Source organism: Staurois parvus, unplaced genomic scaffold, assembly GCF_062004578.1.
Source record: "Staurois parvus isolate SC_StPar_1 unplaced genomic scaffold, SC_StPar_1.0 ptg000673l, whole genome shotgun sequence".
Taxonomy (NCBI): domain Eukaryota; kingdom Metazoa; phylum Chordata; class Amphibia; order Anura; family Ranidae; genus Staurois; species Staurois parvus.
The window spans coordinates 1,538,645-1,562,361 of NW_028318469.1; the positions used below are offsets into that span (position 1 = coordinate 1,538,645).

The window sequence follows — 23,717 nt, forward strand, 5'->3', positions numbered from 1 at the left end:
TTCAAAGCATAGTTCTCCACAACATGTACAATAGTTTTAGCTCAGCCCTGTGGGTTTGAAATCGTAAGAAAGTAAGGACAGATTATTTAATGATCAAGTGTACGGAGAATAAGAGCCCGAAGACTCTGATTCCTAGCAAAGGTACAGTCTCTAGGCCTTTACAGTAGTTCTCATAGAGGGGGTATGGGAGTAAGAGGTCATCAGTGGCTGACCCTTGGGACAGAAGATTTGTTGGACCCAGGTGAGAGAATCACCAGAATTCCCTCCCTCTGTATCCTGCAGGGCAGGCATGGAAAGTCTAGGGGATTCCTGGACCTGGAGAAAACTTTGAATGTGCAAGGCAGACAGGGCTGGAATATAAAATTCTGCGGAGCCAGAATCAGATTCACAGAGAGTTTTCTGGTTGCTCCCTGATGGCTGATGCAAGCTACCGCTGTAGTGTTGTCTGACTTAATCCTATAGACAGAACTTAACTGACTTAATCCTCATAGACAAAACATTTAAGGGATAACTAAACTGGCCCAGGTTCGCTGGGAGAGGAGTTTCCTCTGATGACTAAATTCCTTTTAACAAGAGAGTATCTAGGACTCCTCCCCAGCCTCACAAGCTGCCATCCATTCTGAGAACCTTCCTAACTAATGGGAGGAAGGATTTGCCAGATTCCATTGCTGAACTTGTGACTCACTGTGCCAAGGCAGACTTGGTTTTGCTGCTCAATTCTATGTGAGGGTTCAGAGGTTGTGTCCCACAAATGCCAGAATATTGAGTTGCAACAATATAAAGTGAAATCTGGCATTTTGGGATTGCCTTGAAAAAAGCCACCATTAAGCCCCAAACCTCCTACAGAAGTATAGAGTTGGCTGGCGAGTCTGGAGTTTGTCCTGCCGAAGCAACCTCCCAAGTGCCCTAAGCGACAAGATTGCAGTACAGATTTCTGGACATATAGGATCCAGCTAAATCTTTGTAGGGTCTGTACAGTCCAATGAACATTTGCCTACAGAGCCTGAGATAACTTACCTCAGAAGAAGGCTGTCTGGAGATCTCACAATGGATATGCTCTGAAAGCAGAGCAAGAACAGAGGCTACCACCCTGATGAAAACCCAAGGTGCAGTGGACATGGAAGGCCCAAAAAATTGATAATTGCAAGTTCACAGGAAAACACAAATAGCATTGATGCATTGGGTAGCCAGGCACATGCAAGTAGGCATCTTTGACTATGAAGGCAGACGGAATTTCAGATGGAAGGAAGCAGTGACTGACCTTGCAATTATATCTGGGGATCTTGTACAGAGAGGAAGGTGTTGAGCACATTTAGATACAGTATGGGGCGGATGTCCCCTTTGCTCCTTGAGCAGGTTTGTTTAAAAACCTTGGAACCTTTCATTTTTTGAGACAATGACTTTGAATACAACATTCTGGACCCAAACATCTTGGGATCAAATGACCACATAGGCCAACAGACATCCTCCACTCTGAGAGCAGCTCTTCACTTTGAGAACATGTTCATAGATTAGGGGGACTTGGGGTCCAGAACTTCTAGCAGTACTGAATTCAAGGGTTTACTTTGGAGGCCTCAGGAGTAGAGGATTTCCCAGATAGAGATTTTGCCTTCTTTTTCTGGGGCAAACGGGGTACACTTCCCTTTCCCTCAGTGACCTCATTGATAATGTTATCCAGGGATTTGCCAAAAAGGCCTTGCCCATCAAAGGGCATGCACAAGAGGTATTTCTTGTACTGATGCTCCACAAACCAACATTTTAGTGAATGGGTCCTTTTGCATATGTATCGATGGTTGGTATGTAATATCCACTAGCCGATTAACATAACAGAGTAAGGCCACAGGCATGAGCTTTTGGTGTAGGAGGACAGAAGGATCCATCAGGAAACATCCAGTATCCTGGAACATAACCTTGAACAAGACAGCTTTGGTTCAGCAGCTGGACATAGTCACAATGACAATTGCAGGGCAGAACCTGTGACTGAGAACAAGGCCTTAGTAGTGCTTCATTGTGGCTGGGTCACAATGGAGACAGGTCCCCACTACTTCTTTAGTAACTTCTACTTCATAGGGTATTGCTGGGAAAACTGGTTAGGAGGCGCAAAGACTTTTTCCAGGTTAGGACAATTGCTATACAAGACTGGATGCAACAGGAAATGCACTGGAACAGTCTTTAACAGGTTGGGGGCCCTTTAAAAACCCAGGCTGATAACTTTAGGTGTAGGTTTAGTTTCATGGTGTCTTGCCTTGTTTTCACAGCCTATAGTATAGTAAATCTCCACATTCTGGTGTCAGCAATTTCTGTTTGAGTTCAAACACGAGGCATGCAACATGGCACTGCAGAGGTTAATGTATGGCCTCTGTCTGTAGTCTAAGAACTGACACTTCCTGTGAAGAAGTTACATATCCCACAATCCCCAGGTCTAGCAATCTAGGACTGTGCAGCTGCAGTGTAATTACTGCAAGTGCAGTAATTAGATCAAGCAGAGCCTTCACAAAAGGATCATCATGTTAGAGGAAATGTGATTTAATCACATTAACACTCCCACCTTTGTGATGCAACAGAAGAAATGGCAAGGCATGAACTGGAACAAGAAATTGTTGTGGCTTTAGCGAATAGAGGCAAACTAGGTGAATACACTGACATAGGGGAAATGATCAGTCATGAGACTACAACCTGCAGCCACAACTCAAGCTCATCACTAAGAGGTAAAGCAAAAAATGACACAGGGAATTTAACTGCACTAAAACAAAAACATTCAAAACTGAACAATGCCTTTGTATTGTCTGCAGATTGAGTCTCCTTGTGTGCCGATACTTCAAATCCTACTCATCCTCGGCTGACTGTGTAAAAGCAACTGCAGCCTTAGGGAATTCAGAGGTGGACACATGCGACCCTTGTGTTCGGAGTTAGCTATCATGTCTGTAATTTTGCCTGTAAACTCAGACATACCAGCTGAGAATTTCTTCCTATATAATATTAAGGAAGGGATTAAGAAAAACTCAAGAGGAGTGCTGTTATTCCAGTAGGAGACAGTGATTCAGGCTATTGGTGCCTGGTCTTTTGGAGAGGACACTGCAAAAGCCCATAGCATTAATGGAGGATTGCAAACTGGCCAGGTCCCCCAAAACCGCTGCCCTTGCTCTTATAATCTGCTGTACCATGGTAGAGAGTGAGAGACTATTGAGAAGGGTATTCACACAAAAAAAAAATGCTGCTGAAGCAGGAAGAGTTAATGCTGTTTGTGACCAGTTCAATATATGGAAGCTGGGAGTCCAGGTAATGCCCTGAGGATAGTAGATTTGATAAATCTGTGGAGATGGTAGGTTGACAATGAGGTTCATGCACCCAAAGATGGCATGCACATGCACAGTATGGGCATGATAGAGGGGACTCAAGCAAAGAGCAGGAGGGCCCAGGGCCAGCGCAGCCATTGAGAAAGCTGTTCAAGTGTCCATTTTAAACACTGGTGCAGCTACTCTTCCCACCGCTGGCTGCACAACCATTAGGATTGCAGTCAGAGCCCAAAATTACAGCTTAGGGGAAATCAGTACTGTATGCACCAAAAAGACTCCCTGCAAGGGCAAAAAAGCCCTTCTCACCAAGATGAGGTCCATTAAAGGCTCTGCAGCATCCCCCAAAGGCAAATCAGGTGATAAAGAGGCAGGATCCAAAGAGGTTGACATTCCTGCCAGTCTTTGCTCCCATGGCACGCATACCCTGTAAGAGGTCATCAGGGACAGGGTTCTACCAGACAGATGAACCATGCTCCTGGACCTGTAAAGCACTCTGTTAGCACTTTCAGCAGAATGCAGTGCCTAAAGACACATTGCAGGCTGGCCCTGATTATAACCAGCAGGGTCTGGTTACGGCTTTCGTGGCAGAGCTGAGGATTAATTAATCCATGAAAGCTGCAAAATGAGCCCCTTCTTGCTCTGTAGCCATTTAAGACATTTGCTGGATGAAAGAAATCTTGATAAAAACTAAAAAAGTTTTCTTCTTCTCAGAGAAGAGATGCCAGTTCTCATAGGACACTAGCAAAAACTGAAGAAGGCTGGAAGTGGGAAGGAGTTTATTGAAGATATGCACATGTGCATGAATACCTCACCCTATGTCCCTTAATGTACAATTAAGAAATATTTAACACATGACAAATCACCATGGGTTTTCTAAATAAACAGTAGAGTAGCTTGCTTTGCAGCCACAATTAGCAGATTACAATACCATCCCATAACAGAATAGTTCCTACTGTGATTTTTAATCTTTAATACTGCAAAACTGTAGATACCTCTGCTGCTTTCCTTCCTTTATCTGCAGCATCTGCAGTAACATAGGCTGTGGCTACACCATAGGTAGCCCAAACTAGTGCTTTAGGCACCAGGGCACGAAATGACTCTCCAACTTCATTGGCATAGCCTAAAGAAAAAAAAAAAAACACAACAGTCAAATATCATCTTCAAATATTATTACTGAAAAAAAAAATTATATTATGTGTGATCCTAGCACAAATATCTAGTCAACATTAAACATTGTATACACATAAAGATATTTGTGCAGCTGTTTTGATTACAAAACCAGAGCAGAATAAAGCTATCAAGGAATATTCCCCAATCCATGACCAAACTATGGTGGTAACGTTTACAAAGATATACACATGTTCAGCAACAAGGTAAGGTAAAGCACTTTTATTGTCTCATGCATTTAATATTCTTGTGCCACTAAGCCTACATTTGTTTAAACTAAACAGATGCCCTAGGGAATACATATTTTATCATTTAAAATGAAATTAAAGACTAAACATTAGCTACTATAAAAAAAAAAGTTCCTTTCCCCTTCCTCCTACCTATCCTGTGTAAAAGAAAAAAAAAAGTCTGCTCTGATCTGGTCACGTGGTCCTGCATCTCCAGTTCCCTTGAGTCAGTGAGTGGTGGCTGCAGGGGAGAGGAGGGAGCACTGAAAACGGCTGGGCCATGAGAGTCTGTGGGTGACACCCTGGTTTCAAGAATTCCCAGCAACTGTCTAGCACTCCATGACACGATAGAGCTGGAGCTGCAGGATCACGTGACCGGACTAAACGAAGTTAAGTATACAGATTTTTTTTTTTTTTCTCACACATGGTAGGAAGTATAAGCAGAAGGGGGGTGGGGGAGAACATATTTTAAAAACAGTTAGCATTTAGCCCACGGGTGTCAAACTGGCAGCCATCCAGCTGTTGCCAGACTACAAGTCCCATGAGGCATTGCAAGATTGACGAGTTACTAGCATGACTCCCAAAGGCAAGGCATGATGGGACTTGCAGTTTGGAGGGCCGCCAGTTTGACACCCCTGTAAAGCCTTTCCTTCCACTTTAAGATTTTTCTTTTTTTGAAAGGCCCCTTTTAATTTGTATTTTTGGTTCCTCCGGCAGGCAGGAAGCTTGAGTTTGCTGAGTCATGTTCTGTGCTATTTCAGACTTCTCTTTACCCTGAAAGGTTTCAAAATTCTAAATCAATATATTCAGGGTCAGGAGTGATCTTACACCTCATACTTACAAACCAAGGTCTTTACAAAGGACACAGTCCAGTAGCAGTCAAGGCATGGTTCCAGAACTACAGGAAACAATACAAATGGGTCCCTAGTGTGTACATGTTCTACTTATGTATTAAGTGTTTTATTATGAAGGCGTAAGAGCTAGAGGACTGCTTTAAATACGTATTTTATAGCGCCATTCAGGGGCTTGAAAATACAATCTGCCTTCCAGGAGGTGTGTTTTGACATAATTTATGCTGTATGTGTGTAAATGCTTGTGCTAAGGCCTACATGTGTACAGTGTAAATGTACTCTATTGGCCACCACTGCTCATGGCCAATATTGAAATGTGTCTGCACCAATGCTTTTGTATATATCAGAGTGGATCTGATGGAGGACCACAACATCCTAGATCAATGCTGGCTCCGTCCCCCTTGTCAGTTTATGCAGTATGAAAATATCATTCAGGGCCGACATGTAAATATCAATAGTGCATACTCAGAGCTGCCTAAACACGCAATATCTGGTGTCATTATTGTAGATTTATGTCCTCCATTGTGTCCTAGCAACTAGCTGAGCAGTGGTGGCCAAAAGAGGTCATTTAAGCTGTAAGCATTTAAACACTGCTCAAATGTTGCATGTGTACAAAGCTGCCAGCAAGATCCTGTGTATTTTTATATGCCCATATGCTATAGCCTGTGTACTATTTAGGATACTGGCAACTTTGGAGCCAGAAAAAAAAAGCAGCTGTCAAAAAGTACTGCAAAATTGTTTGAGGGCAGTGTGTATAGCTGTAGCCCTATACGCCCCCTAAAGTATCCCCTCAACCAGGGTTTCTCCAGAGTTTGCTGAGGATTCGTTGAGCAAATAATTTCCATCTCTGAGATAAGTAACCACTGACATCAATGATCTATTTGACTAGCTTTCCACTAACCACTAATATAAAGAGCATTCTTCCCTCTGACCACCAGTGTAAAGGGGTGCATCTCCAACTGACCACCAACGGAAGGGGGCATGTCTCAATTGATCACCAATGTAAAGAAACATGACAATTTTCACCTTTCTGCCCACTGTTATCATTTACTTAATTTCATTATCATTACTACGGAAAACAATTTTGTAAATTTGTAAACTTTTCATGTAAAACAGCTCTGAGTTTTAAATATGCTAAGTGTGCTACATCCTTATTTTATTTTCTGTCTACACTAACGTGTCTTTTAGAGCCAGTTCACACCACATGCATTCCAGTAAGTTTTCCTTCTGCATCAACGCATGGTAGTAGGTTATATGATTTCCAATGGCATGCACTATATTGCAAAAAGTATTGGGACGCCTGCCTTTACACACACATGAACTTTAATGGCAGTATTAGTCTGTAAGGTTCAATATTGAGTTGACCCACCCTCTGCAGCTATAACAGCTTCAACTCTTCTAGGAAGGATTTTTCCACAAGGTTTAGGAGGGTGCCTATGGGAATGTTTGACCATTCTTCCAGAAGCGCATGTGAGGCCAGGCACTGATGTCAGACGATACGGATGCCTTAAGAGTTCCCTTCACTGGAACTTCAAAGGGGCCAAGGCCAACTCCTGAGAAACACCCCCACATCATAATCCCCCCTCCACCAAACTTTACACTTGGCGCAATGCAGTCAGACAAGTACTGGCAACCACAAAACCAAGCACGTCCATTGGATTGCCAGACAGAGAAGCGTAATTAGTGATTCCAGAGAACACATCTCCACTGTTCTAGAGTCCAGTGGTGGCATACTTTACACCACTTCATCCGACTCTTTGCATTGTACTTGGTGATGTAAGGCGTGGATGCAGCTGCTCAGCCATTTAAACCCATTCCATGAAACTCTCTACGCACTATTGTTGTGGTAATCTGAAGGCCACACGAAATTTGGAGGTCTTAGCGATTGACTCTTCAGACAGTCGCGATTTCTGCGCACTGTGTGCTTCAGCATGCGCTGACCCCTTTCTGTCATTTTACAAGCCTACCACTTCGTGCCTGTTCATTGCTGTTCTTCCCAGTTGCTTCTAATATGGAATATTTAGTAGCAAGGACATTTCATAGACTTAGGGCTCGTTCACACTTGACTGTTTTCCAACTCTTGTCAAACGCCCCTATAGCGTTTGACAAGCGTTGGTCCGGCGTTCGTGGAGCTTTTTTTAACGCTCTGCAAACGCCGCATGTGCGGTTTAGCGGCGGTTGCTAGGCGTTTGCCGAGCGTTAAAAACGCTCCACGAACACCTATAATGAAGTTTGAATGATGTTAACACTACGCAAACACCCCGCAACCGCACTGCAGTTGGGAGCGGCACCATAGACTTGAATAGAAAGCTTCAACTCCTGACTCGACCAGAGGCGGCCGTTTTTCCGCGACGCTAACACTCCCGTGTGAACAGCACTGTCAAGAAAGGAATCAACGCTGGTGGTGCTGATGGGCTGCAGTACCAGTTCTTGCCAGCGGGTGCTTTTCGGCAGCCAGGATCTCACCTCCTGCAATCAAGCCATCACCTGAGGCTGATTGCAGGAGGTGTATTTAAGCAATAACCAGGCCTGCAATCGGTGCCTTGGTGTATGGTTCCCATGTGCCTGTGATAACCTGTTTTCCTGAACCTGCTCCCTGTTCCTGTGATCTTCTCTGTGTCCTGTCTGCCACTCTGTACCCCATGCTTGATCATATGTCAAGGATCCGGATATGACCAGAGATGTGTGGACTGACACAGGGAATAGCAGGCTTCAGGAGTAATGTAATAATATAGTATATTTGTGCAACACACCAATATACAAAACCCACCTTGCAAGTAAAAAAACAAACAATCAGAATCCTTCACCCAATATATACAGAACAAAAGAGTAGTCAGGGCTAGCCAGGGTCATACACAGTTGATCCAGCATGGGGTACAGAGAGACAGACAGGACACGGAGCAGATCACAGGAACAGGGAGCAGGTTCAGGAAAACAGGTTATCACAGGCACATGGGAACCATACACCAAGGCACCGATTGCAGGCCTGGTTATTGCTTAAATACACCTCCTGCAATCAGCCTCAGGTGATGGCTTGATTGCAGGAGGTGAGATCCTGGCTGCTGAAAATCACCCGCTGGCAAGAACTGATACTGCAGCCCATCAGCACCACCAGCGGCGAGTCCTTTCCTGACAAGCACCATGTGCTGCAATGGGCAGAATTTTCACAGGCGTTTGGGAAACGGTAAAAACGCTTCCCAAACGCCTGTCTGCCGCTTGCAAACAAGGCTAGTGTGAACGTAGCCTTATTGCACATGTGGCAACCTATCACGGTACCACGCTTGAATTCACTGAGCTCCTGAGAGCGACCCATTCTTTCACAAATGTTTGTAGAAGCAGTCTGCATGTCTAGGTGCTTGATTTTATACACCTGTGGCCATGGAGGTGATTGGAACACCCTAATCCAATGATTTGGAGGGGTGTCTCAATATTTTTGGCAAGAAGGTGTAGTTAACACCAGTGCAGTCAGTTCCAGAGAAAAAAAGTGGAACATGGCCTTCTATAAATTTAGGCCAAAATGTATTCTGCTATATGTGTTTGGTAAAAAGTAAAAAAAAAAATCCCAAAAAGTATATATTAAGTGGTTTGTGTGAAAGCTGTAGCATCTACAAACTATTTTATATATACAGTTGCAAGAAAAAGTATGTGAACCCCTTGGGATTACGTGAAGTTTTGCATGAATTGGGCATAAAATGTGCTCTGAACGTCATCTAAGTCACAACAATAGAAGAACACAGTCTGCTGAACATAATACTACACAAACATTAGATGTTGCCATGGTTTAACTGCACATAACATGTAAACATTCACAGTGCAGGGAGGAAAAAGTATGTGAACCTTTGGACTTAATAACTGGTTGACCCTCCTTTGGCAGCAATAAACTCAACCAAACATTTCCTGTAGTTGCAGATCAGACCTGCACAAGGATCTGGAGTAATATTGGACCACTCCTCTTCACAAAACTGTTTCAGTGTAGCAATATTCTTGGGATGTCTGATGTGAATCGCTCTCTTAAGGTCATGCCACAGCATTTCAATTGGGTTGAGGTCAGGACTCTGACTGGGCCACTCCAGAAGGTGTATTCTGTGCTGTTGCAGCCATTGTTTTGTTGAATTGCTTGTATGCTTTGGGTCATTGTCCTGTTGGATCACCCATCCTCTGCGGAGCTTCAGTTGGCGGACAGATGGTCGTACGTTTTCCTGCAAAATGTCTTGATAAACTCTGGAATTCATTTTCCCATCAATGATAACAATCCGTCCAGGCCCTGAGGCAGCAAAGCAGCCCCAAACCATGATGCTCCCTCCGCCATGTTTTACAGTGGGGATGAGGTTTTGATGTTGGTGTGCTGTGCCTTTTTTTTCTCCACACATAGTGTTGGTGTTCTTCCCAAACAACTCAATCTTGGTTTCATCTGTCCACAGTATATTTTGCCAGTAGTGCTGTGGAACATCCAGCTGCTCTTTTGCAAACTTCAAACGTGCTGCAATATTCTTTTTGGACAGCAATGGCTTCCTCCATGGTGTCCTCCCATGTACTCCATTCTTGTTTAATGTTTTCCTTATTGTAGATGTGTCAAGAAAAATGTTAGCATGTGCCAGAGATTTCTGTAGGTCTTTAGCTGACACTCTGGGATTCTTCTTTACCTCATGCAGCATTCTGCGCTGTGCTCTTGCAGTCATTTTTACAGGACGACCACGCCTAGGGAGAGTAGCAACAGTGCTAAACTTTCTTCATTTGTAGACAGTATGTCTTACCGTGGACACATGAACATCAAGGCTATTGGAGATACTTTTGTAACCCTTTCCAGCTTCATGCAAGTCAACAATTCTTGATCGTAGGTCTTCTGAGAGCTCTTTTCTGCGAGGCATGGTTCACATCAGACAGTGCTTCTTGAAACCAGTAAACCCAAAACAGGTGTGTGTTTCTTAAGGGCAGGACAGCTGTCAGCAACACATCCAATATCATCACACTGATTGGAGTCAAGGTTGGCTCACTCCTGGCTCCAATTAGCTATGGGAGAAGTCATTAAGCTAGGGCCTCACATACTTTTTCCTCCCTGCACTGTGAATGTTTACATGTTTTGTGCAATTAAACCATGGCAACATCTAATGTTTGTGTAGTATTATGTTCAGCAGACTGTGTTCTTCTATTGTTGTGACTTAGATGACATTCAGAGCACATTTTATGCCCAATTCATGCAAAACTCCACATAATCCCAAGGGGTTCACATACTTTTCTTGCAACTGTATATATATATATATATATATATATATATATATACATACACACACACAGATACACACACACTGGAATATTTATTTTATACTAGTAATGGCAGAGATCAACGACCTATAGCAGGACTTTAATAGTTCATCAAGGATTCTTACACTGATGCTGAGGGGAACTGACTAACTGCCACAGACATCTCCAGCCAGGGATAGGTGTTCATAAAAAGCACTGCTTCTGTACTAATGGCACTGGGCAGGAAGTGATTAACATCTGGGGCTATCAAATGCTTGTGTGCTAGAGAGTGATTTGACATTGGACACTGTTGTGATTTAGTAGGGGAAGTGCTGGTTTTTATCTACCTGCTTTGCAGAGAGATAAAAACCAGCAAATCCCAACTGACAGCAGAGATATCTACAGTGGGGCAAAAAAGTATTTAGTCATCCACCAATTGTGCAAGTTCTCCCACTTAAAAAGATGAGAGAGGCCTGTAATTGGCATCATAGGTAGACCTCAACTATGAGAGACAAAATGAGAAAAAAAATCCAATCACATTGGCTGATTTGGAAAGAATTTATTTGCAAATTATGGTGGAAAATAAGTATTTGGTCAATATCAAAAGTTCATCTCAATACTTTGTTATATATCCTTTGTTGGCAATGACAGAGGTCAAACGTTTCCTGTAAGTCTTCACAAGGTTGGCACACACTGTTGCTGATATGTTGGCCCATTCCTCCATGCAGATCTCCTCTAGAGCAATGATGTTTTGGGGCTGTCGCTGAGGAACACAGACTTTCAAATCCCTCCAAAGGTTTTCTATGGGGTTGAGATCTGGAGACTGGCTAGGCCACTCCAGAACCTTGAAATGCTTCTTATGAAGCCACTCCTTCGTTGCCTGGGCGGTATGTTTGGGATCATTGTCATGTTGGAAGACCCAGCCACGTTTCTTCTTCAATGCCCTTGCTGATGGAAGGAGTTTTGCACTCAAAATCTCATGATACATGGCCCCATTCATTCTGTCCTGTACATGGATCAGTCGTCCTGGTCCCTTTGCGGAGAAACAGCCCCAAAGCATGATGTTGCCACCCCCATGCTTCACAGTAGGTATGGTGTTCTTTGGATGCAACTCAGCATTCTCTCTCCTCCAAACACGATGAGTTGTGTTTCTAGCAAACAGTTCTATTTTGGTTTCATCTGACCATATGACATTCTCCCAATCCTCTTCTGGATCATCCAAATGCTCTCTAGCAAGCTTCAGACGGGCCCGGACATGTACTGGCTTAAGCAGGGGGACACGTCTGGCACTGCAGGATCTGAGTCCCTGGCGGCGTAGTGTGTTACTGATGGTAGCCTTTGTTACGTTGGTCCCAGCTCTCTGCAGGTCATTCACTAGGTTCCCCCGTGTGGTCCTGGAATTTTTGCTCACCGTTCTTGTGATCATTTTGACCCCACGGGGTGAGATCTTGCGTGGAGCCCCAGATCGAGGGAGATTATCAGTGGTCTTGTATGTCTTCCATTTTCTAATTATTGCTCCCACAGTTGATTTGTTCACACCAAGCTGCTTGCCTATTGCAGTTTCAGTCTTCCCAGCCTGGTGCAGGGCTACAATTTTGTTTCTGGTGTCCTTCGACAGCTCTTAGGTCTTCACCATAGTGGAGTTTGGAGTGTGACTGTTTGAGGTTGTGGACAGGTGTCTTTTATACTGATAACAAGTTCAAAAAGGTGCCATTGATACAGGTAATGAGTGCAGGACAGAGGAGCCTCTTAAAGAAGAAGGTACAGGTCTGTGAGAGCCAGAAATCTTGCTTGTTTGTAAGTGACCAAATACTTATTTTCCACCATAATTTGCAAATAAATTCTTTCCAAATCAGCCAATGTGATTGTCTGGATTTTGTTTCTCATTTTGTCTCTCATAGTTGAGGTCTGCCTATGATGTCAATTACAGGCCTCTCTCATCTTTTTAAGTGGGAGAACTTGCACAATTGGTGGCTGACTAAATACATTTTTGCCCCACTGTATGTTGTTTACACTCACTGATCTCTCTCCTGTCTGCTGCTCTGCTGATCGCCGAGTCCCGTCCATTAATCGCTGGCCGGGACTCCGTGATTGACAACTATGTGAGCCAATGACAGCACGTGTAGGACGAAATGCATGCCCCCTACCCGGAAATGCAGAATCAGGTGTGTATATTATATATGTGTGATTCTGTGCAGAGCGTCCGCCCTGTAGCAGTAAAACTGCTATAGTGCAGACATCAAGTAGTTTGGATTAGGGATTAAAATTGCACTTATATAGAAAAAAATGTATCTGCTTTGTAAAAAGTAGAGGGCTCCAGCACAGTTTGGGAACGCTGCTGGTTCACATGCGTGACACAGACCGGATGCGACGTCACCAAAAAACTGGAAGCTACGTCCAACACATTTCGCCCCTCCCACAGGGTGTCTGCAGAGGCTAAAGGACACACACACATACATAATATATATATATATATATATATATATATATATATATATATATACATATACACATACACACACAAAATAAGGTGCTTTTGTTTGTACTATTGTGCACTGTGTTGTATGTATTTGATGAATTACCTGATCATGTAACACTGGACCAAAATGACATTTTTATTTAATTTTTTTAGATGGAGCTTTATTTTGGAGGTAATTGACAATCAATGGGTTTTATGTTACACTATGTAAAGTAAAAAAGATAAATAAAAAGAACTTTCCCTTACTTTCTTTTATAAAATATAGCAAATAAAAATGACAAGACAGTAATAAAGTCTCAAATGAACCCATTTGAAAACAGACACCCTAAGGTGATCTCATTTTTAGACACAATTAAAGTGGTTAAAACATGAAGCTTGGTATTCTTGTACTAGATACTGTGCATAATTATTATACAGGTCATACAGAGAAATATGGTGGTAAATATACAGGTCACAAAGTGCAAAGATGGAGAGGAGGGAGTTAAAGTGGCTGTAAACCCTCACATACACCAAGTGAAGTGGCTGGCCTTGGAGGATTTGTTTCATCTCTGTGTATCGCCCAAGTTGTACCTACAGTGCATCCAGAAAATAGTCAGTGCTTAACTGTTGCCACATTTTGTTATGTTACAGCCTTAATTCAAAATTGATTAAATTCATATTTTTTTCTCTCAACATTCTACAAACCATACCCCATAATGATATGAAAGTAGTTCTGAAATCTTTGCAATTTATTAAAAATAAAAAACATATTGCAGCCTTTGCCATGACACTCAAAATTGAGCTCTGGTGCATCCTGTTCCCACTGATTATCCTTGAGATGTTTCCACAACTTGAATAGAGTCCACCTGGGGGAAATTCAGTTGATTGGACATGATTAGGAAAGTTATAAACCTGTCTATATAAGGTTCCACAGTTAACAGTGCATGTCAGAGCACAAACCAAGCCATGAAGTCCAAGGAATTGTCTGTAGACCTCCGAGATAGGATTGTATCAAGGCAAAGATCTGGGGAAGGGTACAGAAACATTTCTGCAGCATTGAAGGTCCCAGTGAGCAGTGGCCTCCATCATCCGTAAATGGAAGAAGTTTGGAACCACCAGGAATCTTCCTAGAGTGGGCTGCCCGGCCAAAATGAGCGATCGAGGGAGAAGGGCCTTAGCCAGGGAGGTAACCAAGCAACCAATGGTCACCCTGAAAGAGCTCTAGCGTTTCTCTGGAGACAAGAGACCAACCATCTCTGCAGCACTCCACCAATTAGGCCTATATGATAGAGTGGCCAGACGGAAGCCACTCCTTAGTAAAAGGCAAATGGCAGCCTGCCTGGAGTTTGCCAAAAGGCACCTGAGGGACTCTCAGACCATGAGAAACAAAACTCTCTGGTCTGATGAAACAAAGATTGAACTCTTTGGCCTGAATGCCAAGCGTCATGTCTGGAGGAAACCAATCACCGCTCACCACCTGGCCAATACCATCCCTACAGTGAAGCATGGTGGTGGCAGCATCATGCTGTGGGGATGTTTTTTCAGTGGCAGGAACTGGGCGACTAGTCAGGATTGAAGGAAAGATGAATGCAGCAATGTACAGAGACATCCTTGATGAAAACCTGTTCCAGAGCGCTCTGGACCGTAGACTGGGGCAACGGTTCATCTTTCGATAAGACAATGACCCTAAGCCCACATAACATAGGAGTGGCTATGGGTCAACTCTGTGAATGTTCTGGAGTGGCCAGCCAGAGTCCAGACTTGAACTCGCTTGAACATCTCTGCTGGAGAGATCTGAAAATGGCTGTGCACCGACGTTCCCCATCCAACCTGATAGAGCTTGAGAGGTACTGCAAAGAAGAATGGGAGAAATTGCCCCAAAATAGGTGTGCCAAGCTTATAGCATCATACTCAAAATGACTTGAGGCTGTAATTGGTGCTAAAAGTTGCTTCAACAAAGTATTGAGCAAAGGCTGTGAATACTTATGTACATGTGTTTTTTTTTATTTTTAATGAATTGCAAAGATTTCAAAACGAACTTCTTTCACGTTGTCATTATGGGGAACTGTTTGTAGAATATTGAGGAAAAAAATTAATTTAATCCATTTTGGAATAAGGCTGTAACATAACAAAATGTGGCAAAAGTTAAGCACTGGGAATACTTTCTGGATGCACTGTATCTATCTGAAGTCTTCTCTGCATCCAAAGTCCAGAATTTAGAAAGCTTGTCTGGGCTGTCAGAAAACTGGGGACAGAGAGCTGAAGTTACTCTGCTGAGCTCAGTGAGGAAAGTTCTGAGATCTGACTGGAGGGAAAAGACACACCCCCTTCACACAGCACATTGAAACTGAGCTAAGTCTGTCAATCACAGGCTGCGCCCTCACCTGCCACCTTTTTTCTATTGGCGTCAGGAAAACTTTTCAGAAGTGACTCATGCAGATAGAGGAAAGAAGCAGCAGACAAAAATGACAGTTAGCATTCTTATTTGAGACAAGTACACACTATAGAGGGATATGATTTGTTCATATTTCCTAAATACTTTGACAATAGAACTTAATTAAAAAAAAAAAAAGTTAATTTTAGACATGCACACTTTTTAGTGCCTTCTGAATCACATTTAAAGGCAGCACCTTATTTCACTGGGCTGCCCTGTGTTTGAAACATGCAAAAAAAAAAAAGTGCTGGCACGATTAATGGCACACAGACACATGCAAAGGCAGCAATGCGCGCTGCGGGAAAACACATGGTTTCACACGCATTCCCTCACCACACCTGACTGATGTGAACAAGCACTTAATTTTCCTAACACTGACTGCCATGCTTTTACTGCTTGTAACAGTGCAAATGCAGAGAAGCTAAATGTTTACATTGGCCTGGATCTGCGATGACAATTCATAATGCAAATGGAAAGAAAAGGCTAGGTTATAGTGTATATACTGTAGATTGTTTCATGTCCTTGACTAGATCAAAACAGCTTAATATGAGCTTAATGTATATTATGCCAGTTTTGATGAGCATTTTGACATCTGCAACACCCAAGATGAGCAAAGATGCAATCTTTAAAGTGAAATATGTACATAAAAAAGGCATGTAAAAGCAATAGTGTATATGCATTAAGAAATGAACATGAATGTGCTTGCACCTATTCGGTGCATGTTTGTTAAAGGTGTGTTCAGTATTTTATACTATGCAATCTCTAACCTCTCTAGACTAATATTAGAATGTGTGTATACACCCACCGGCCACTTTATTATGTACACCTGTTCACTTGGCAGCAACTCAGTGCATTTAGGCATGCTAAAGATGACTTGCTGAAGCTGAGAGCATCAGAATGGGGAAGAGAGGGAATTTAAGTGACTTTGAACGTGGCATGGTTGCCAGACGGGCTATGCTGAGTATTTAAATAACTGTTGATCTCATGGGATTTTAATGCACAAACCTCTCTAGTGTTTATACAAAATGGTCCGAAAATGAGAAAATATCCAGTGAGCAGAAGTTGTGTGGACGAAAATGCCTGGTTGAGGTCAGAGGAGAATGGGTAGACTGATTGCTGCGACATTCAGATGGTAGGGTCAGAATTTGGCATAAAACGACATGTAAGCATGGCTCCATGCTGCCTTGTATCAATGGTTCACACTTGTGGTGGTGGTGGTGGTGGTGGTGTAATGGTGTGGGACCCAGACAGACTCTGTTACTGGATGTGAACAGACACGCATCGGTTTATGTTTACCTGCCTATAGCTACTTAAGCACCAGGCTTTTTATGGCACTTTTTGTTACATGTAAAAAAAAATTTGATAGAAAATGACTTGGAACCCCCCAAACATATATTTTTTAAAGCTGAAACCCTAGAGAATAAATTGGTGGATTTTGAAATTTATTATATCATGGGTCACACGATTTTTAAAAATGCAATTTTTGGGAGGAAAGAAGACTTTAATTTTTATGCAAAAAAAAAAAAAATACATAACCCAAATCTTTTGTAAAATATAAAAAATGGTGTTACGCAGAGTAAATAGATACCAAACACATCACACTTTAAAATTGCGCCTGCCCATGCAACAACGACGTAATTTTTACTATCCAAGGAGCCTTTAAAAGTTACCACTTTAGATTTACAGAGGAGGTTTGGTGCTAGAATTACTGCCCATGATCTGACATTCGTGGCGATACCTCTCGTGTGGGACAATTGCCGTTTGCGTGCACATGGGACCGACACGTTCATTTGTCTTTGCGCACAAGCACGGGGGGGGACAGGGATAATTTTTTTATAAAGCATCACAAAGAATGTAAACATCCCTTGTAACAGAAATAGGCCTGTGACAGGTACTCTTTGCCTGGAGGGAGGGATCTGAGGTCTAAAAGGACCCCAAATGCCTTCTCTGCTCTTAAAAGCATTCAATCACACCAAGAGCAGTGTGATTAAATGCTTTTATTTTTTTACAAATGGCCCCGATTGTTTCCGAGTAAAACGGAAGTGATATCAGGTCATCGCTTCCGGTTAACTATTTAATGGAGCCGAACAAAGCCGATCGGTTTTTTGTTCGGCTCAGTGACTAGCTGGCGGCAGTGCCAGTTGGTGGATCAGGACTCTCGGTGGGATGGGAGATCAAAGCGGCAGAAGGCATCAGGAGGCGAGGGGACACACACGTCCCCTCCAGCTGCTTGTACTCGCAATCGAGCAGCTTGTTAACCACTCCGATTGCCATTACAAGAAAGCTATCGGCTGTGAATAACAGTAATGGGATGATGCCTGCAGCTGCAGGCAGAGGCAGCTCTAGACTTTGTGAGGCAAAACGTAGACATGAGACCCCACTCACACCCATAATGGGAACAATAATTCAAGCGCTACAAATAACTGGTGGATAGGTAAGGCAACCATTGGCAGTTCAGGAGTGGGGATAACAAGTTAGGTGTGCTGTAACCCATAACTCTCTCATCTGCTTCAGGCCGGGGAGGGTGGAAAAAAGTCCATTACAGGTTTTCAGTGTCTCACAATTCACAAATACAGTACATACCAAATATAGACCGAGACATGAGATGCCAACTGCCGCACTGCAGTAACTCCACTAACTCATCTGCCGCACTGATAACTCTGTCCCGTGGAGCATCCCTCCTTGTAGTTCCAGTACAGATAATGCTGTCCTGTGGATGGGAGGGGTGGCATGCTGGGACACAACGTCACTCCTCATTGGCTGGAGGGTGGAGTACCAGAGGGTTATGTGAGAGGCGAGTGTGACAGGCCTCTTAACGTTAGGCCAGTGCTTCACAACCGTTATCTTTAAGGAACCCCTGGCAAAAAGTTTGAGATCTCAGGGAACCCCTGAAATAATGTTAACATCTACAGCTCATGGAACATGATTAGCGAGCTGTTGATAATTATTTTTTTAAACAGCATTAAATACAAATATACCTATTTAATGTGAAACATGCTTTTTCTGCAGAGATGCTCCATTCTGGGTCCAATTTGGGATAAACTGTGTGTGAGGGGGCTGCAGGGCAGGGCACATTATATGAAGGCAGGGCACATTACATGGGACGGAGCACAGAGCACATAACATGAAGGCAAGGCACATTATATGGGAGCATGGCAGATAGAATATGACAGAGCACACGGCACATAGTATGAGGGCAAGGCACATTATATGGTAGCAGGGCACATTACATGGGACAGGGCACATAGCATGAGGGCAGGGCATATTATATGGGAGCAGGGCACATTATATGAAAGCAGGGCACATTACATGGGACAGAGCACAGGACACATAGTATGAGGGCAGGGCACATTACATGGGACAGAGCACAGGACACATAGCATGAGGGCAAGGCACATTATATGGGAGCAGGGCACATTATATGAAAGCAGGGCACATTATATGAAAGCAGGGCACATACCATGGGACAGAGCACAGGGCACATAGCATGATGGCAAGGCACATTATATGGGAGCAGGGCACATACCATGGGACAGAGCACAGGGCACATAGCATGATGGCAAGGCACATTATATGAAAGCAGGGCACATACCATGGGACAGAGCACAGGGCACATAGCATGATGGCAAGGCACATTATATGAAAGCAGGGCACATACCATGGGACAGAGCACAGGGCACATAGCATGAGGGCAAGGCACATTATATGGGAGCAGGGCACATTATATGGGAGCAGGGCACATTACATGGGAGCAGGGCACATTACATGGGAGCAGGGCACAGGGCACATAGCATGAGGGCAAGGCACATTATATGGGAGCAGGGCACATTACATGGGAGCAGGGCACATTACATGGGACAGAGCACAGGACACATAGCATGAGGGCAGGGCACATTATATGGGAGCAGGGCACATTACATGGGACAGAGCACAGGACACATAGCATGAGGGCAGGGCACATTATATGGGAGCAGGGCACACACCATGGGACAGAGCACAGGGCACATAGCATGAGGGCAAGGCACATTACATGGGATAGAGCACAGGGCACATTGCACGAGGGCAAGGCACATTATATGGGAGCAGGGCACATTACATGGGACAGAGCACAGGGCACATAGCACAAGGGCAAGGCACATTATGTGGGAGCAGGGCACATACCATGGGACACAGCACAGGGCACATAGCATGAGGGCAAGGCACATTATGTGGGAGCAGGGCACATTACATGGGAGTAGGGCACATAGCATAGGACAGAGCACAGGGCACATTAACCACTTCCTGACCGCTCGCCCACAATGTACTGCGGCCGGGCATCAGCTACAGGCAAAGCCAAACACCCGTACATCACGCTAGCTGTACTAACAGGGGGGTACGGCACACCCCGTGACTGCTGTGTCCAGCGGAATGAAGATCCCGGTAAACGGCACCCGGTAATCATGTGATCATTATGCAATCACATAATCACAATGTAAGCAAAGCTGTTATGAATCGATCTCATTCATAGCAGCTCTGCTCCTCTTTCTAGTGAGCTGTGATTGGCCCACAGCTGTCACATGATACATGGGTCCAATCACAGCACCCTTTACCATGTGACCAGCTCCAGCCAATCACAGATCACTATCTTGAGCTGTCAAAAACCTAACTCATTCATGACAGCAAACTTTGCACTGCAGGAGAAATTATCTTTATTTCTCCTGCAAAGCAAAGTGTAATAGAAAATAAAATCCCTGATCACCCCTCCCCCCAAGTTGTACAATGTTACTATGGTATCAGTGTACTATTCTGATAAAAGTATTTTAAAAAATAAATAAATTTAAAAAAAAACCAAAAAAAAAAAAACAAGTTTTTTTTTTTTTTAAACTACTTACCAACCGCTTACTCGCATTGTGCGGGCGAGCAGCAGCTCTTGCAAGGCGATGTAATCTTGCGTTGCTTCCTATTTTGGGGTGTGAATGCAAAAAAAGAATGAACTGCGGTCATATTGGTCCACAGACCCGATTCATCATATGTCCATGTTCTCTGCTGTTACATATATGCCCAACATGGACCAGCAATGTACAGGTACGTCGCTGGACTTTAAGTGGTTATACCGGGATGATGCCTGCAGCTACAGGCATCATTCCGGTTGCCTTTTTTTTCAGCTGGTCAGCTTTGATGTAAAAGCAATGCTCGTGGCCAGTTAGCTGAATTGTTTTTATGAGCAGCGGGAAGGGACATTTCCCCCCTGCTGCCTTCCACAGTTTTCTTGGGCTCTCTGTCTCCTGAAACTGAGAACGCAGTCGACAGATCCGCTGGCTGACCATAGAGCTGATCAGAGACCAGAATGGCTCCAATTACTTCTACAGTCTAAGAAATTGGAAGCTACGAGCATTTCATCACTTTCATTTCATCACTTGTTTCGCAGGATATACCGTATTTTTCGCACCATAAGACGCACTTTTTTCCCCCCAAAAAAGGGGGGAAAATGTCAGTGCGTCTTATGGAGCGGCCGGTCCGGTATTTCCACTGCCGCCGTGTCAGAATACCGGGCCGGCCGCTCAGCTCTACAGCGGGACCTTATAGAGATGACTGCTGACCTTTGGGGAGGGAGGGGGAGCGGGTACCTGAATTTGACAAGTACTCGCTCTTACTTCCGTGGAGTTGTTCTTTCATCTTACCCGTTCCTCTATCCAGCGGCGCGGTCTTCCCGGCTTCTGTAGTGTGGGCATGACAGCCGGGTGCCAAGTGCGCATGCGCAGGAAGCGGTGCTTTTTGTGAATGGTAAGGCGGCACCTGGGACACGACAGATCCCAGAAGCCGCCGGACCAATCACAAAGCGCAAGTGCTTCTCGCTCATGCGCACTGGGCACCCGGCTGTCATGCCGAGCGCCATTACAGAAGCCGGGAAGACAGCGCGCGGCTGGATAGAGGAACAGGTAAGATGAAAGAACAACTCCGCGGAAGTAAGAGCAGGTACCTGTCAAATTCAGGTACCCGCTCCCCCCCCCTCCCCAAAGGTCAGCAGTCATCTCCTGTACTGTCCCCTGTACTATCCACAGTCTCTGGTCATCCCTGTGCTGTCCGCAGTCTCTGGTTATCCCTGTACTGTGTCCGCAGTCTCTGGTCATCCCCTGCACTGTGTCCGCAGTCTCTGGTCATCCCCTGCACAGTGTCCGCAGTCTCTGGTCATCTCCTGCACAGTGTCCGCAGTCTCTGGTCATCTCCTGCACAGTGTCCGCAGTCTCTGGTCATCTCCTGCACAGTGTCCGCAGTCTCTGGTCATCTCCTGCACAGTGTCCGCAGTCTCTGGTCATCTCCTGCACAGTGTCCGCAGTCTCTGGTCATCTCCTGCACAGTGTCCGCAGTCTCTGGTCATCTCCTGCACAGTGTCCGCAGTCTCTGGTCATCTCCTGCACAGTGTCCGCAGTCTCTGGTCATCTCCTGCACAGTGTCCGCAGTCTCTGGTCATCTCCTGCACAGTGTCCGCAGTCTCTGGTCATCTCCTGCACAGTGTCCGCAGTCTCTGGTCATCTCCTGCACAGTGTCCGCAGTCTCTGGTCATCTCCTGCACAGTGTCCGCAGTCTCTGGCCATCTCCTGCACTGTGTCCGCAGTCTCTGGCCATCCCCTGCACTGTGTCCGCAGTCTCTGGTCATCCCCTGCACTGTGTCCGCAGTCTCTGGTCATCCCCTGCACTGTGTCCGCAGTCTCTGGTCATCCCCTGCACTGTGTCCGCAGTCTCTGGTCATCCCCTGCACTGTGTCCGCAGTCTCTGGTCATCCCCTGCACTGTGTCCGCAGTCTCTGGTCATCCCCTGCACTGTGTCCGCAGTCTCTGGTCATCCCCTGCACTGTGTCCGCAGTCTCTGGTCATCCCCTGCACTGTGTCCGCAGTCTCTGGTCATCCCCTGCACTGTGTCCGCAGTCTCTGGTCATCCCCTGCACTGTGTCCGCAGTCTCTGGTCATCCCCTGCACTGTGTCCGCAGTCTCTGGTCATCCCCTGCACTGTGTCCGCAGTCTCTGGTCATCTCCTGTACTATGTCTGCAGTCCATTAGTTCAGAATTTTTTTTTCCTGTTTTCTGCCTCTAAAACCTAGGTGCGTCTTATGGTCAGGTGCGTCTTATGGAGCGAAAAATACGGTAAACAGCGCCATTTGTAAACTGGAAAAGCATCTGATCACACCGATTTTGGTGAGATCAGATGATGTAAGGGCAGAGGAGATATCTAATGTCTATTAGACCCCAGATTTCTCAAAAAAAGAATACCTGTCAATGCCTATTGCAGTTAGAGGGGATATTTACATTCCTTGTGATAGCCATAAAAGTAAAGAAAACAAAAAAAGCACCCTTGCCCTCCTGCACGCACACACCTGCATGTGCGTTGACCCTGTGCCAGTATGTATACAACGGTTGCACCATGCATGTTAGGTATTGCTGTGAACGTCAGCTTAAGGGCAGTAATTCTAGCACTAGACCTGTAAATTTAAATTGGTGACCTGTAAAGGCTTTCAAAGCGTTCCCTATCGATAATAAAAATGTATGTACTTTGTTGCCATTGCACAGGCATGCTCAATTTTAAAGCATTACATGTTTGGTATCTATTTACTTGGCACATCATCATTTATATTTAATCAAACAATTGAGCAGTATATTGTGTTTTTGTGCATTAAAATTCTAAAAAGTGTATTTTTCCCAAAAGATCTGTTTGTGTAAAATTGCTGAGCAAATACTGTGTGACGTAAAAAATTTCAACACCCACTGTTTTATTCTCTAGAGCCTCTGAACCCAAAAACATATATTTTTTTAAAGCAATGTAATTTTCTAGCAAAAAAAAACAACCTGTTTTTTCATGTGAATAATGTGTCAGAAAAGGCTTGGTCTTCAAGGAGTTGGCAATATGTGGCCAAGCTTCTAATGTTGGCTCTGAAATGGCAGGATAGTACAAACACCTCCCCCCCAAATGATCCCTTTTTGGAAAGTAGAATTTGCTAAGAGGCATGGTGAGTATTTTGCAGATCTCATTTGTTGCCACGTTATTGGAAAACGAAGAAAACAAAAATTT

General features: G+C 44.4%; 1 protein-coding gene across 1 annotated transcript in view; it reads right to left on the reverse strand.

Moving 5' to 3' along the window:
* MTFP1 (mitochondrial fission process 1) overlaps positions 1-23,717 on the reverse strand; it is a 46,222-nt gene that overhangs the window by 20,074 nt on the left and 2,431 nt on the right. Inside the window, exon 2 of the mRNA XM_089652216.1 lies at positions 4,289-4,416. Coding sequence (XP_089508342.1) covers positions 4,289-4,416 — 128 coding nt within the window. The remainder of the gene's footprint in view (positions 1-4,288; positions 4,417-23,717) is intronic.